Source organism: Notamacropus eugenii, chromosome 2, assembly GCF_028372415.1.
Source record: "Notamacropus eugenii isolate mMacEug1 chromosome 2, mMacEug1.pri_v2, whole genome shotgun sequence".
NCBI lineage: Eukaryota > Metazoa > Chordata > Mammalia > Diprotodontia > Macropodidae > Notamacropus > Notamacropus eugenii.
In genome coordinates, this window is record NC_092873.1 from 253604998 (window position 1) to 253621727 (window position 16730).

The 16730-nt window shown below is 38.3% G+C and overlaps 2 protein-coding genes and 1 pseudogene across 3 annotated transcripts in view; 1 reads left to right on the top strand and 2 right to left on the bottom strand.

The window, feature by feature from the left end:
• LOC140527135 (proto-oncogene Mas) overlaps positions 1 to 16730 on the top strand; it is an 83297-nt gene that overhangs the window by 24909 nt on the left and 41658 nt on the right. The window lies entirely within an intron of this gene.
• On the bottom strand, positions 102 to 1036 carry LOC140523867 (mas-related G-protein coupled receptor member H-like; annotated as a pseudogene).
• LOC140522957 (mas-related G-protein coupled receptor member H-like) lies at positions 6553 to 8441 on the bottom strand. The gene is given in 3 exon segments (XM_072638098.1): positions 6553 to 6594; positions 7742 to 8200; positions 8202 to 8441. Coding segments are annotated over 3 exon segments (741 nt in total).

Here is a 16730-nt window from a genome sequence, read left to right on the forward strand (position 1 = left end):
CTAACCCTGACTGAGAATATACTTTCTAGGTAATCTTAGTTTAATACAGAATAAGATTTGTTTCCAGTGAGGGGCACTGAATTTGGAGTAACCCTTGGAGCCTATGATCTCATTCTTGGGTGTGGCTTATCCTCAAAGACCCTTTGCAATGTATCTTTCAAAGACTTTGTTCTCTTTCTCCTGATCTGACCAACCAACCACCAAGTAGAGAATTGGGTTGACGGTACTATTGATAAAAGATAATATGTTCAAATATGGATGTAACAATCTCAGAGACTCACAGTTTTCATCTTCAAAATTATACATCAAGACTCTTGAGGGCATAGCACAGAAAAGGAATAGAAGGACTGTGGTGATGATGATGATGATGTAAATCTTGTCTAGTTGGTTACAGAAGACCTTGATGAAGAGGATCAAGTTGGAGAAGACCATGAGAGGGGCAAACACGAGGAAGTTGAAGATAAGCAAAAATATTTCCACAACCATGCATGATCTAAAAGGGAATCTGGGCTCTGCTGCCCACAAGCACAAGAAACATTCTAACCAGCTCACAAACACAGAGAGCTCCCACAGCAAGGTACAGATGATTGCAGATTGGTGCTTCAGGCACTAGCATTTTTACCAAATGGGGTAAAGGACTGAGAGACACCTCTCTACACTGATGGCTGTCAGGAGGAAGAGGCCAGTGTTGTAGCCAAACAGAATCAGCGCATAAAAAATAATCAGAAATAACTGTAGCCCAAATGATTGAATATTAAAATTGTAGGAAATTATTATTCCTGTATTTACAGTAGATGTACAAAGAAGGAAAGTCAGATTGGCAATTGAGAGGTGTAGGATATAAACAGTAAAAGGATTCTTCTTGAAGTAGAAGAGAAACCAGATGACAAGTCCATTGCGAGCTGTTCCCAGCAGGGTGATGAGCAGAAACATAAATTGAGATAATTACAGCTGATTGTAAATTAAGAAAAGACCTATGGCTTGGGGCATCTGGTGTAGATTCCATAGAAGGTCTGCTGGTTGAGGACAGCACCATTATCTAGAAACCATCAATTCTCCTTATCACACCTGCCAGCGGAGATAGAAAATAGTGTCCATATAGAATGTATTTAAAGCTATTTAATTATTAAATCATATATTAACTGGATTTAGTGCTAGAAGGGACCTTAAAGATCATCCTGTCAATCATCAGTCATTTTTAAATGCTAGTTAGGAGCTTAATCATTTATGAGACAATGTTGTTTGGTGGGTAGGGTAAGTGGTAGATTCAGGACTTTTTGAAAATAAGTAAAACTATTTCCCAGTTATCTGTTATAGAGGACAGGATTAGAAGATGGTGAGTGGAATGGATTAGAAGCACTAAGGACGGCCTCATGAGGACGTATGTTTACGATACTTTTGTAAGCCTGTCCTTTCCCTAAGAGGTGCGAAAAAATTTTTATAATTGTCTGCATAGATGGGCGGCAAGCCTTTCTTTGCCTCACTGAGAATCTATTTTCTAGGTTGCTGATGTTTAATACAAAAGACAGCGTGCTTAGGTGTGGCACTGATTTAGGGGGGACCAGGTTTTTTTCTGTCACGTGACATGGGATATCCTCAAAGACCTTTTGCATTGTGTCTTTCAAGGACTTTCTTGCTCCCCACCTCCTGAACCAAACACTCACCAAATAGACAATCAGATTACTGGTACTGTTAATACAAGATAAAAATTCAAATGTAGAAATAATATTGATAAAAACATAGTTTTCATTCTGGAGGTCAAATAACATCAGTAAAACTCTCAAAGGCTACATTCCCCTAATAGATTTTAAGTTCATTGAGGGCAGGATCTGCCTGATTTCATCCTATCTTTCTTAGGGTGTTTTAAGAAGCTTGCTCTTAATTTAATAAATGAATCGAATTTATAGTTCCATTCTGCAGTAGAGAAGAGAGATGTTTAGACAGAAGCCCTGGCTGGTGGGGATGGAAAGGAAAGGAGACTGAATGATTCTTGGGATTTTGTAGAAAAAAAGATGGCCATGTTAGAAAAGTGAAATATATTCAACATATTCATATTTATTGTATTTACTGGAGATACAACTCCCCCTGCCCAAATGGAGATTTTAAAAATGGAAAGGCTTTGTGAGAAGTGAAAATATTCTTAGGAAGGTTGCTCATAACTTGCCCCAAATAAAATAGATTTGAGAGGATGTGTTGAGTAAGAGGAGATTCATGGAGCAACAATATAGTTAGGGAGCTGAAAAATAAGAAGTGAAATGACTAGACCAGCATGTCAGTTATCTGCAGTTCCCACCATGGAGTCCCAAAGGATCTGGTACAACTTTGACTTGGGGCAAGTCCCTTAGCCTCCCTGGGTCTCCCTTAAATTTGTAAAATTTGTAAAATTAGGGGGTTGAAGTAAAAAAAATTCTAAGGTCCCTTCCAGGTCCACTTTCCATGATTCCATAAATATAAGTAATACCTTAGGGGATATTATGCAGAGGATTTTGAAAGAAAATTGACAATAGGAGAGAACATAAAAGCATGATTAATTGCAAAAATTAGTGCCTTGAGGGCAGAAAAGGATTTCAGTAGGCAGGGATAGGGAGCACAAAAGCACAGAGAACTTTTAATTGTGGATTTTTCCCCCCTTCTGGGTACCTCAAAGCACCTCCATCTATAGTTATAATCACCCAGTGTCAATGGTCAATTAATTAGTCAACAAGCATTCATTAAGCACTTAGTACATGCGAAGCACTATTAATCTAGTGGGAATCTAATAGTAATACATTTTCTTATACCTTTACACATTTTGTTATTGGAATCAGCATGTTGATATATGTCTGTTATGCTTTACTTGGAATGCAAATTCTAAATGGATATTTTTGAAATATTACAGTTTTATGGGAAATAATATTTCCTTGAGAATTGTGAACTTCTTGAGGGCAGGAACTGTCTTTTGCCTTTCATTGTATCTCTAGAATTTAGCACAATGCCAGGCATGTGATAGGCACTTAATACATGCTTATTGGCTGACTGAGAAGTTTGCTTATGTAGCCTAGTGTAAACAGACTTCTACGGTGCACTAAGTAAGAGGAGCTTACAAGGGCAACCATATCAGTCAGTGAGAAAAATGAAAAGTAAGACATTCAATTAATATGCCAACCCATCAAGGATAAGTGGAGCCCCAAAGTAGATCCTAATCGTTTTCTAACTTAGCAGCTAAGCTTTAGAACATTGAAGAAATGAAATTATAGGTGGGAAAAGGGAGGTAATCGACACAATACCAACATCCTAGGAAGAGGAAGTTGATACACATAAACAAACTCAAGAAGTCAGTAGCTGCGTCATTGACAAGGCAGTAAAGAAGCTTCTTTATGGTAAGGGTAAGGTAAGAGTATTCCCATGGGAGAGAAATGAGAACCTTGGCGGGAGAAACAAGAGACTCTGCTCTTGTCCTAACTCTGTCTCTCCTTGACATTGGTTGGGTAAAACACTTCACACGCATCTCTCTTTTCCCCTGCCCCGTTTCCCTTAGCCTCTTACTCCTCGGAGTAAATTTAGAGGGAGATCTCAGGTCCCTTTTTTGTTCTGAAATAGTGATGAACATAATGTAAATTTACTGTCGAAAATCTTGTCCAGTCTTGCATTATCCTCCAACCACTTGCTTTTCTCTCCGCAGATAGCTTCTTGGTGGGGAGGGGATGCCAGTGTAACTGAATAATTGTCAGTTTAGATAGGTGGTTTATACTGGCAGATGGACAGAGTGCTCATTCACTCTTCAGACAGTATCACCCAAAAGTGCACCTGATAGAGCTAACATATGGAAGCAGGAACTTAAAATGGAATGACTAGGGAAGGTTTTTGAAGCCTTTCTCAGCTTATATCAAATCTGGCAACCCTCCTGGTATCTCTGTTCAGTGAGATTTGAAATCTCTTTTGCAGCTGAAATTCTAGTGGTTTGTGTTGTTCTGGTCATCAGGGGGCCTTGGATTGGAAACAGCTGGTCATAGGGGAGAAGCTGGCATCATTTGCTTTTCCCCCCTTCTCAAAAAGTCTTCCACCTCCACTCTATGGGGCACAACTATTGCTTTGGAAAAAAAGTCAGTATAAGTAGGCAGGACATAGAATGACTACCTAGAATGACTTTGAAAAACTTGGATGGTTAAATTTAAGTGAAATTAACAAAAAGGCAGTTCTTCAGTAGTATAACCTAAGACATTTTATAGTTGATTGTTGTACTTCGTTCTCAAAAAGGACCAAAATGTGAAGACAGACAGGTAGCTAGCTAGACAAGCATATAGAGAGGTAGATAGACAGGGCAGCTGGGTGGTGCAGTGGTTAGAGCTCCAGGTCTGGAGTCAGGAAGATCTAAGTCCAAATTTGGCCTCAGACACTTACTGGTTGTGTGGCTGTGAGCAAGTCACTTAACTCTGTTTGCTTCAGTTTCCTTATCTGTAAAATGAGCTGGAGAAGGAAATGATAAATTATTCCAGGTTTTCTTTGCTAAGAAAACCTGAATTAAGTTCGTGAAGAGTTAGACATGATTAAAATAACTGAATAGCCACAACAAAAAATAGGTAGATAGACAAGACAGGAAGATAGACAGGTGGATAGATAATTTATTAAGATATGCTAGATACTATCTATATCTAACTATATGCTAGATACTGTTAAGTGCTAGGAACACAAATATAGATAAATATCTGATCTCAAGGAGCTTACATAATAATGGAGGAAGACAGCACATAAAGGAGGTTTGTGGTGGTAAATGGTGCACAGTGTGGAGATGGCCACTTTGGTAATTTGGTCCTGAGCAATCAAAGGCAGAAACTTCTCAGTCCTCAAAGTAGTGCTCTTAGCATTTTATGTCTTTGAAAACTGTATTTCTTCACAGTTGTATTTTAGAATATTTTGATGTTCTTTTTCTGTCTCCTTCAGATACCAGTCTCTTGATGTGAAAGAAACATCACCTTACATTCTTTATGAAGTGATTTAATCCTTTTTATTTATGTAAAAATTCATTATCTGCTCTTTTGGGCAACCAAACTGCTCACATATTAAAGATAGTAGTACCTTATATCTGCACACACACTAATGTGTATATGTTTATAGACACATGTGCATAGGCACATATGTATATATGCCCATGCATACATGAATGGACACAGATGCACGTGTATATATCTGCACATATATACATGCATGTATGCATATATGCATATAGGTGTGTGTGTATATACACACATACATATATATGTGCATACCACAAATATGGACCATTGAGAACAACTGTTGGATCCACAGGGCTGGGACATGATTTATTCTCTCTCCACTATAAGGCAGCCCTTTCACTGGACCCACATATGTAGTCCAGACTAGGTTCAGTTCTTGAGAAGCCTGACCATATAGAAGAGGGGATCAGACTCCTTTTCTAATAACCTTTGACTTTTTAAAAAATATTTTTAAAATGTTGAACTTAAACACCAAAGAAGAAGAACATTTTCATATATACAGCAGAACTCAAAAAGAAGATCCTTTATGAAACTTTCATTTCACTTTGCTTGCTTTATATATATATGCATATATATAATGAATTCTCTGTATTAATTTCAAAACTGTCCCGCTTGTCTGTGTTTCCTGCTGAACTTCCTTCTGTTCTCCTTTGTGCATTAAAAATGTTATAAGTGCTTTCTTTCTGTTAGTCTCACTATTGCCATTCCCTCCTCTCTCTTATACTGTGCCCTTTCCTAGGTAACCGAGAACAAGAAAAGAAACAAGAAACCTTTGTGACAAATATACGCGGTTAAGCAAAACAAATCTCTCTAGTGTCCATTTCTGATCACGTTTGTTGCTGTGTTTTTGTGTCTATCAGCCCTCTCTCAGGAGGTGGCTAACGTGCTTCATTCCAGGTCTTCTGTGTCAATCCTTTGATCAGAGTTCTTTAGCCTTCCACAGTTGTTTTTTTCCCCAATGCTGTCCTTGTATATTTGTTGTCTTGTGCAGTGGACACTCTGCTCACTCCACCATGCGTAGTAATAGTACTTGAAGCTAGTGTTTATATTGTGCTTTTAAGTTTGTAAGGCACTTCACAAATGTGATCTTATTTTATCCACCCAACATTTATTAAGTGCCTACTATATGCAACACCTGGAGAAGGAAATGGTAAGCCACTCCAGTGCCTTTGCCAGGAAAACCCCAAATGGGCTCACAAAGAGTCAGATGTGACTGAAACAAATGAACAACAAGTGTGCCAAACCTATGCTAGGTGTTGTGGAGACACATACAGTGAGTGAAATGATCCCGACTTTCAAAGAGCTCGTATTCTAGCAGAAGACAACCCAGACTTGTATTAGGTATTTTCAGGATAAAAAGAGAAGCAGCTTTGTGTGGTGGACAGCAATAACAACCTGGAAGCCAAGAATATGCTCATTCAAGCGCAGCCTCTTCCTCATCCTGGCTATGGGACCAGGACGAGTCACTTTACCTCTTAAAGTACTGAACAACTTTAAAGACTTTAAACTTCAGAAAAAATGCCAACTTGCATTGGCAGAGGGAATTTCTAAGAATTCCTCACCCCATGGAAATCATAGGGGTAGTACCCATCCCTGTCCCCTGTACAGGAAAACATAAAGAGAATAAACACAAGTACAAAGTGGTTAAATACAAGGTATATTGGGAGGGAAGGCACTAGAAGTTGGGGATTAGGGAGTGGCATCAGGAAAGGCTTCATGAAGAAAATGGTGATTGAGCTGGGTCTCGAAGGGAGTGAGGGATTCCATGAGACAAAGGTGAAAAGGAATACATTTCAGAAAAGGGGGCTGACTGCTGCAAAACTGCAGAGATGTACAGTAAAGGGCCATGTGTGAGGAACAAAGTGAAGGCAAGGTTTAGCTGGATCACAGAATGCAGGTGTTGTTGTTTAGTTGTTTCAGTAGTGTCTGACTCTTCGTGACCCCATTCGAGGTTTTCTTGGTAAAGCTACCAGAGTGGTTTGCCATTTCTTTCTCCTGCTCATTGTACAGATGAGAAACACGATTAAGTGACTTGCCTGGGGTCACATACCTACTAAGTGTCTGAAGCCAGATTTAGAACTCAGGAAGATCAGTCTTCCTGACTCCAGGTCCAGGACTCAATCCAGTGTTCCACATTTAGGAAGAAAGTATCATCTAATAAGTTTGGAAAAACAAGTTGGAGCCAGGTTATTAAGAGTTTCAAAAGCTAAACAGTAGAGTTTGTATTTTTATGATCTTAAAAGCAATAGAACCATTGGAGTTTATTGAGTAGGGGAGTGACATGATCATATCTGTGCTTAAGGAAATCACTTTTGTAAGTGGTTTGTACAAAACACTTTTATGAACAAGGTAGGCACTAATCTATTTAATACTGGTTGATAATTTATTTTCAGAACTTTTGTTTGTTTAATGATGCTCCCATTGGATGGCATTGAAATTAGAGTGCCTTCTTTTCTCTCTCTCACGGGAGCATGGCTTATCCTCAAAGATCCTTTGCAATGTTTCTTTCAAGGTCTTCTTGGATCTTTGCTCTCTGACCTGACCAACCACTAGATAGACAATTGGATTGATGGTACTATTAAAGCAAGATAATAAATTCAAATATGTAAATATTATATAATATAGAATATATATATAGAATAATATAGAATATAGAATAAATATAGAAATTCATAGTTTTCATTCTGGAAATCAAATAATATCAGCAAGACTCTCAAAGGCATAGCAAAAAGAAGGAACAGAATGACCGTGGTGATGATGACGATGTAAAGCTTGGCTGGTTGGCGGTGTTTCTGGTTACAGAACACCTTGATGAAGAGGGTCAAGCTCGAGAAGACCATGAGAGGGGCAAACACGAGGAAGTTCAAGATAAGCAAAAATACTTTCACAACAGCACATGGTCTCATGGGGAACCTGGGATGTATACCCTGGAAACAGAAAAAGCCTTCTAACCAGGTCACAAAAATGGAGAGCATCCACAGCAAGATGCAGACTGCAGCAGATTGGTGCTTTGGGCTTTGGCATTGGTACCAAATGGGATAAAGGACTGAAAGACACCTTTCCACACTGATAGCCGTCAGGAGGTAGAGGCCAGTGTTGTAGCCAAACAGAATCAGCACACAGAAGATGAAGTCAAATAATTGTAATGTGGTTGAGTCATTCTTGGAATAAACTATGTGAACTATAGTATTGGTAGAAGTACAAAAATAGGAAAGTTAAGTCAGCCATTGAGAGGTGGAGGATGTAGACAGTAAAAGAGTTCTTCTTGAAGTGCAAGATGAGATACCAGATGAGAAGTCCATTGCCAGTTGTTCCCAGTATGGAGATAAGCAGAGAAACATAGGTTGAGATATCTGTTGATGGTGATTTCAAGAAGGACTCATTCACCTGTATCTGGGCATCTGATGTGTGCTCTGAAGAACTCACAGTAGTTGGAGGCTGCTCCATTGTCTAGAAGTCATCAATTCATTTCCTTAAACCTGTCAAGCAGAGATAGAAAATGGGGTGTATAGACGTTCAATTTTTGGAAAAAAAATAGATTCATAGGATTTAGAGCTTGAAGGGAGCTTAGAGATTATTTTGAGGGATGTAGTGTAGTAATTAATGTTAGACCAGTCCGGAAGAGCTGGATTCAAAATCTTTTTTTAAAATAGTATTTTATTTTTTCCAGTTACATGGAAATTTTAAACATTCATTTAAAATTTTGAGTTCCAAATTTTCTCACTTTCTCCTTTCCCTCCTCCCTCCTCAAAACAGTAAGCAATTTGGTGTAGGTTTTATATATATACAATCATGTAAAACATTTTCATATTAGTCATGTTATAAAAGAAAAGCACAAAAAATAAAGTGAAAATGGCATATTTTGATCTGCATTCAGATTCCATCAGCTCTTTCTCTGGATGTGGATTGTATTTTCCATCATGGGTCCTTTGGAATTGTCATGGATCACTGTATTGCTGAGAAGAGCTAAATCACTCTTAGCTGATCGTCAATGTTGCTGTACTATGTACAATGTTCTCCTGGTTTTGCTCACTTTAGTTTGTATCAGTTCATGTAAGTCTTGCCAAGTTTTTATGAAACTGGATTCAAAAATTCTAAGTCATTAACCTCTTTTAGCCTCAGTGTTCTCATCTGTAAAATGGGAAAAATATAATGCTTGTAGCTCTTATTTTCATGGGGTATTTTTGAGGATCCAATAGGATAATGCACATTTAAGTGCTATCACATTAGCCAAATTCTCTCTTTTTTTCTAGGTGAGAAGTCTGAAGCCTGAAAAAGTTAACTTAGTTTTCTGAAGATTGCTACTGGCAGTTTATTGGCAGTACTGGCAGGGTCTTACTGGCAGGGTCTAATCAGTTTTCTTTTCCCTACAGCATATATCAATTGACCTTTTAGTCTGTTTCAGCAAGGCAGCTGTACTCCAATAGCAAGCCACTTTCTTGATATCTCTTCTTTTTATCCCTGCCACCGCTATGATCTAGCTCTCCTTCTTGTAAAAGAAAGAAATGCCTCAGAGAAAATTGAACAGAAAAGCCTTCTCAACATCATGCCATTAATACTCAGCCAGTAACTTCTTTACCATTTCACAGTATACTGTTACAGAATTGCTGGTGATCTTTTCCCTCTTGGAAAATGTTACTCTCTTTCCCATTCAGTGACTTCACATCTAGCTGTGATGACATACCTCACTGGGATCTGATGGTAAAGTCACATATAGGTATAATAATATACATTACTGTTACTAAAGCTTCTTTGAAGGGAGCTAGACTAGGAGAGAGACTTGTCCTGGCTCACCATTACTTACCTTTCTGGGTTTCAGTTTCTTTAGCAAGAAAATGAGGGGGTTAGACTAGAGGATCTCTCAGTTCCCCTTCAGTGCTAACATCTCATGATTGTACAGCTCTAAGTTGGGCTGTTTTCATATGACAAAAAAATTTTTTTCCAACACTGAGTGCAGACTTAGAGGAAAGCAGAGCCCCATGGATCTTGGGACACTCGAGGGCATTCCTTTGCTTACAGATGGACACTTAGACTTTAACTAAACATGCCTTTCTCCAGCAACTTCCATTTTTATGTGCCAATAACTATTTCTGTGTCTCTCTTAGGACAAAATTCCTGTATGTAGTTCTAGGGAAAAGGGACTTAGGGCTTACAGAAAGTTTTATTCTAAAGTAGAAATTTGAAGACAAGAAGGAGAGGAAAAGGAAAGAGGTAAAAATGGGATTTCCTAGGCTGGTGTTTTCAGGATGGCCTTCCTACCTGTGAGAAGTTGAGAGGACTTGAGATTGTCGCAAAGAACAGTGAAGTTTGAGACTAAGCGAGAGGGGCCTTGGGAGGTTAGCCTTCCTTCCTTGGCTTTTCTCAAGCTTGTCAATACTTCTCCTTTCATCTTCTTCCTTGCTCTAGGTAGCTGTCCCTTTCCTGATTCTCAGCAACTGGGGTCTTTTCTGTCAGAAGGAAGCACCTGATATAGTGAATCTGAAAGTATGATTGGTAGAACCCAAGGGGTTACTTTTGTTTTAGAAAGATCCAAACTGTCTTTGAGTCTGCCCTCATTCTTTCCTCATCCTCCACTCCTCCAGTCAGTTGCGAGAGCCTGTGGATTCTCCCTGTTCTTTTATTTCCATCCTTCACCTTCCTCATTCAGGCACTCTTCACCTTTCTCCTGGCCATGAGAATAGCCCATCATTGGTCTCCTTACCCTATTCTTCTCACAGCTGTCATTTTTCTCTTCCTAATATGCTTTCATAATATGTAGAATTTAGAGCTGACAGAGGCCTTGGAGGCCGTCGATCTAGTCAAGCACCTTATTTTGTCAATGAGGAGACCTAGGCCGAGAAAAGATGAGTGAGTTGCAGAGGACACATAGTAGCTGGGAGAATCAGGATTCAAACACGGGTTTTCTGATCCTAAATCCAGTGCGTCTTCTCCTGTCCCTTCTGTTGCTTCTTAGATGATTTCTACTCAAAGTCTTTTAGTGACTGTCTTCTGTTGCTAGCATAATTTACTGGTTAGTACATTAGGGGGCAGCTGCTGGTGGAGTGGATAGAGCTCTGGGCCTGGAGTCTAACTTCAGATTCTTACTAGTTGTGTGACCTTGGGTAAGTCACTTAACTCTCTCTGCCTCTGTTACCTCACCTGTAAAATGGGCATAATAATAGCACCTACTTCGCAAGGTTATTGTGAGAACTAGATGAGGTAATATTTATAAAAAGCACTTAGGTGCCTGGCACATAGTATATACAGATGCTTATTCCCTACCGAATCACTGACTCACAGATTTTTTAGAATTGGAAGAGACCTCAGTGACTCTCTAGTCCAAACTATATACTAAACTAGGAATTCCTACTGTATCAGACCCAACAAATGGTCATCTACCTTTGCTTGAACACTTAATAACAGGGAGCTCATCACTTCTGGAAGGCAGTCTGTTCCACTTTCAGAGAGCTCTGTTTGTTGAGTTTCTTCTGACATTCTGCCTGAATTTGCCTTTGGATAATTTCTACTCATTTTTCTTGGTTGAGGTGAAACATGTTTGGTATCTTCAACTGATCCTATTATGACATGGACTCAGTATCCTTCATTGTTCTGGTTGACTTCCTCTGGGTATGTTCCAGCTTATCTATGCTGGAACTTATCTATATCCTTTTAAAACTGTGTAAGGCAGGGATAGCGATCATGATGTCAGACAAAGCAAAAGCAAAAAGAGACCTAATTAAAAGAAATAATCAGGGAAATTACATTTTGTTAAAAGGTACCATAGACAATGAAGTAATATCAAAAATTTCTACAACAAGTTTCTCTGATAAAGACCTAATTTCTCAAATCTATAGAGTCAAATTTATAAAAATAGCCACTCCCCAACTGATAAATGGTGAAAGGATATGAATAGGCTGTTTTCAGAAGAAATCAAAGCTATTGATAGTCTTGTGAAAAAATACTTTAAATAACTATTGATTAGAGAAATGGAAATAAAAACAGCTCTGAGGTACCACTTCACACCTATAAGAAACAACAAATGCTAGAGGAGATGATGGAAAAATTTTTACTCTAAAGAACTGTTGAGAGAATTGTGAGCTGGTCCAACCATTTTGGAAAACATGTGGAACTATGCCCAAAGGGCTATAAAACTGTGCATATCTTTTTTACCCAGAAATACCACTCCTAGCTCTGTATCTCTGAGATTAAAAAAAAAAAAGGAAAAGGACCTTATATATACAAAAATGCTTATAGCAGCTCTTTTTTTGGTGGCAAAGAATTGGAAACTGAGGGAATGCTCATCAGTTAGGGAATGGCTGAACAAGTTGTGGCATATGTTTGTGATGAAGTATTTTTGTGATACAAAAATGATGAAGGGGATAATTTCAGAAAGTTATGGCAAAACCTATATGAACTGATACAAAGTGAAGTGAGATGAACCGAGTCATTATGCACAGTAACAGCAATGTTGTAATGATGATCAGCTGTGAAAAACTTGGCTACTTTGATCAAAAAATGATCCAAGAGAATTCCAAAGGACTCATGATGAAAAAATGCTATCCTCCTCCACAGACAGAACTGATGAACCATGAGAGCAAATTGAAGTATCATTTTCTCACTTTAAAAAAAAATATGGCTAATATAGAAATACATTTTGTATGGTTTTAACATGTATAATTGATATATTGCTTTTCTTCTCAGTAGGTGGGAGGGGGTAGGAAGGGAGGGAAAGAATTTGGAACTCAAAAATGTAAAAAGAAAAGATATTAAATAAATAATGAATTATAAAACTGTGGTCCACAGAACTGGAAACAGAACTTTCTGCAGATGGGGTCTGAGCAAAGTTTCTTACTTAGGTTGGCCCTATACCATTTGGCTCCAAATGACTTTATCTTAGGACGTTCTTTGCTGCAACTATGTTCTAGAAAAACTGGATTCCTCACTGATACTGGATCTTCTCTTGTACTTTCTCCTCTCTGAGCAATGATACAGGTTGTTCCCCATGCCTGAATCAAAGTTCTGTTAGACCTATGGCTATTAAAATTCTTCTCAGCCTTTAAGGCCCAGAAGCCTTTCTAGTACCCCGAGTGGAAAATGATTTCTTCCTCTTTAATTTTTTTTAATACAACTTTGACTAGCTACTTCCTTTGACCCTATCACTTTCTACCTATCTTATCCTCTCCAACGAGACTGTAATTTCCTTTACGGCAGAGACCATCATTTTACATCTTATAATTTCTAGTCACTAGTAAGTTTGGTAGGAGAGCTTCAGTACACAAGCAGAAATTCAGTTCACTTATTATCTTTCCCAGTTTTGAACATTACCTAATAATTGGGTCTTTTACTCAAACATAGCATATTTGTATTAATAATAATAATAACTCATTTTATAAAGCACCTTACAATTTGCACATATTATCTCATTTGATCCTTACAAACTGTCTGACATGGGATACTAATATGACTCTGACTTTACCGATGAGAAACTGAGGATCAGAAAAATTGTGTCTTGCCCAACACCATATACCCAGTAAACGTCTGAAATAGTATTGGAACCTGACCTTCCTGCGTCCAAGAGTAGCATCCTATTCACCTTGCTACAATGACTGTCAGTTTCCATATCTGAAAAGTGAGAATAATGCTATTCTCACCTACCTTAGAGTTGTCACTTAAATGAAATAATATATGGAATATTGCATAAATAATGACAGTATCATTTGCAGAGTAGGTAGTCAGTCAGTTGATGTGGAATACTTGTCAAAACTATTTTTAAAAATAATTTATTTATTTTAAACATTAAAAACATTTTTTTGAGTTGCAAATGCTCTCCCTTCCTCCAGTCCCTCCCCCATCCATCAAGATAATTATACATGTAAAATGCAAAGCATATTTCCATATTAGCCATCAAAACGAATATTATTAAGGAATGGTTAATGTCTTTATTCAAGACCATTAATTAATGAAAATTATGTTTGCATTTCTACATGTATCTGTTCATATACATGTATATATATAAATATGCATATACACGTGCACACATAAACACACACATAGATATTTGAACTACATATGAAGTCCAATATACATTTAGCTCTGCTGTTATAAAACAGTCATTTCTCAGTTTTTAAGTGTGTAAAATGTTAGGAGTTTGGACCTGACCATCTTCAAGTTCTTTTCCTGCTCCAATGTCCATAATCCTATAAATATTTTAAGGTCATAATACAAGGCAGGAAAAGAATTTGGAAAATGAAGCACTTTGATAGTAGAAGTAAACACCAGAGCATTATTAATGAATTTTTAATCATTCTTTTATGCTGTGGACCTTGGAGACCTTCCATCAATAGCTATAAATACCCATGGTCATTGGACAATCAGTCAGTTCACTTAGTACCTACTGTGTGCCAAGCACTGTCAATCCAGTAAGAATCTAATAGTAACAAATTTTCTTGTGATCTTAAAAACATTGACATTAGAATCAATACACTGATATTTGCTGGTGAGTTACTTGAGAGTCAACCTCCACCCTATCCCAAATGCACAGTTCTAAAATACCAAGTCTTCATGGAAAAGTAACATTTTCTTGAGAAGGTTGCTCATGCCCAAAATAACCAGACCTAGAGTTTGACCTGAATAAAAGAAGTTTACCAAAAATAGCAACAGTTCTGTTAGAAAATTGAAAGATGAGAAATTAATATACAAACACATCAAGTAGCTACAGTTTCATTGATGGAGCCCCAAAGCAGATCTCCAACCTTTGCTAGACTACTAAATTAACCTTAAAGAGTTATCTGAGTCTCAGAGAGTTGAATACATGAAATTACAAGAAAAGGGAAAACACTGGATACTGTAAGAATGGTTTACAAGCACAAATAACTGCAAGACTTTCTAGTTATATTATTGAGCCCAATACACAACAGGCTAAGATGACTGCTGAGAATAGGACTTGCTCTCCCATGGAATAGGAGTAAGAGACCTGCTCTGGGGGCCAAGGATCCAGGCTCTTGTCTCAGTTCTGTTCTGGACTCTTTGAATTGACAGTGTAGGGTCAAATTACTCCCTTCCCTGAGCCCCAGTTTCCTATTTTCTAAACTGAAGGCTTGACTCTGATCCCTAACAGCTCTGAAATAGTGATGAATAGAGCATGAACGTACTGTAAAGAATCCCAGTCAAGCTTTGTTATTCCAGCACCGTCGGCCAGACAGGTTGGTTTTCACTCCATAGACAGCTTCTTGGGGAAGCAGCCAGTGTGACTAATTACCATTTCAGGAAGATTGTTTGGGGTCTAACTCTGAACAAAGTGACCATCTCTTGCTGATTAGCAGAGACCACCACTGACCTGCAATCGCTCCCAGATTACACCTGAAGGAATTAGAGGGGAAAGTAAGAGTTTGGGCTGGAGGGACCAAGGAGGGTTAATACCATTCTGGCAATGTTCTGCTCTCAGAAGCTTATCTTAGCTTGCATCTATGCCCAATGAGATTTGAAATCTCTTTTGCAGATGAAATTGTCGCAGTCTGCACTATTATGGACATTGGAGAGCCTTGTCTTGGACACAGAGCAGCACAGGATGGAAGCCAGTTCTTTAACAGTAGATGCTAAGAGGACAAGCATTTACTAACTGCCTACTCCATGCCAGGGGCAGTGCTAGGCACTAATGTCATTTCAGATCTAAAGAATCATGGATAGAAAGGAGCTTAGAGATCATAGAGTCTCAACTACTTCATTTTTAAATGAAGTACTTGAGGTTCAGAGAGGTTGGGCTCACCCCTGGTTACACAGTTAGTTTGTGGCGGAGGTAATACATTTTTTTTTTTTTTTAGACAATTGGGTTTGAATGACTTGCCCAGAGTCAGACAACTGGCAAGTGTCTGAGGCCAGATTTAAACTCAGGTCCTCCTGATTGTTCACATTTATATAGCATTTCAAAGCTGGCAAGATACAGTTATATCGTATATATGTAATATATATACATATATTATTATCTCCATTTGACAGATGAAGAAACTGATGTTAGAAGAGTTAAGTGACTTGGACGAGGTCACATGGGTAGGAAGGGTTGTAAGGGTCAGGCAGGGGGGTTGTGCTGGGCCTGGAGTCTGGAAGACCCAAGTTCAGATCCAACTTAGACACTAGCTGTGTGACCAAGTTAGCCTCTTAGTTTCCTCTACTGTAAAGTAGAAATAATAGTAGCATTTACCTCTCTGAGTTATGAGAATAAAAAAAGATGATACTTGTAAAGTGCTTAGCACAATGCCTCTCACATAGTAGACACCAAAAAAATGCTAGTGATGATGATGATGGATTTGAACCCAGGCCTTCTCAATTCCAAGTCCAGTGAACTTTCCACTACAGATGTTTTGACTCTTCCATAAATTACCTCAGTCTAGTTTTACAATGGGGTTGCTATGGGCAATTCAAGTACAGTATGGCACCTTCTCCCCTTTCCTGTCTCTGGCCCTGTTTCATGACAAAGAGCTTATCTCCTGACTCCTATCCAAGTTTATCTAGTACATTGCCAGGTTTTGTTATATGTTTGGAAGCTCAAAAGGGGTTGGGAACTTGAGAAGCTATTTACTGGCTATGTGACGTTGGTCAAGACAGTTAATCTCTTGGTCTAGTTTCTTATCTGTAGAATTTAGAGGTTGAATTAAAAGATTCCATAGAACATATGTAGTTATGTGCACATTTAATATATGTATATGTACATACTATTGTTGTGTTGTTGTTCAGTCATTTAGTCACGTCCAACTCTTCATG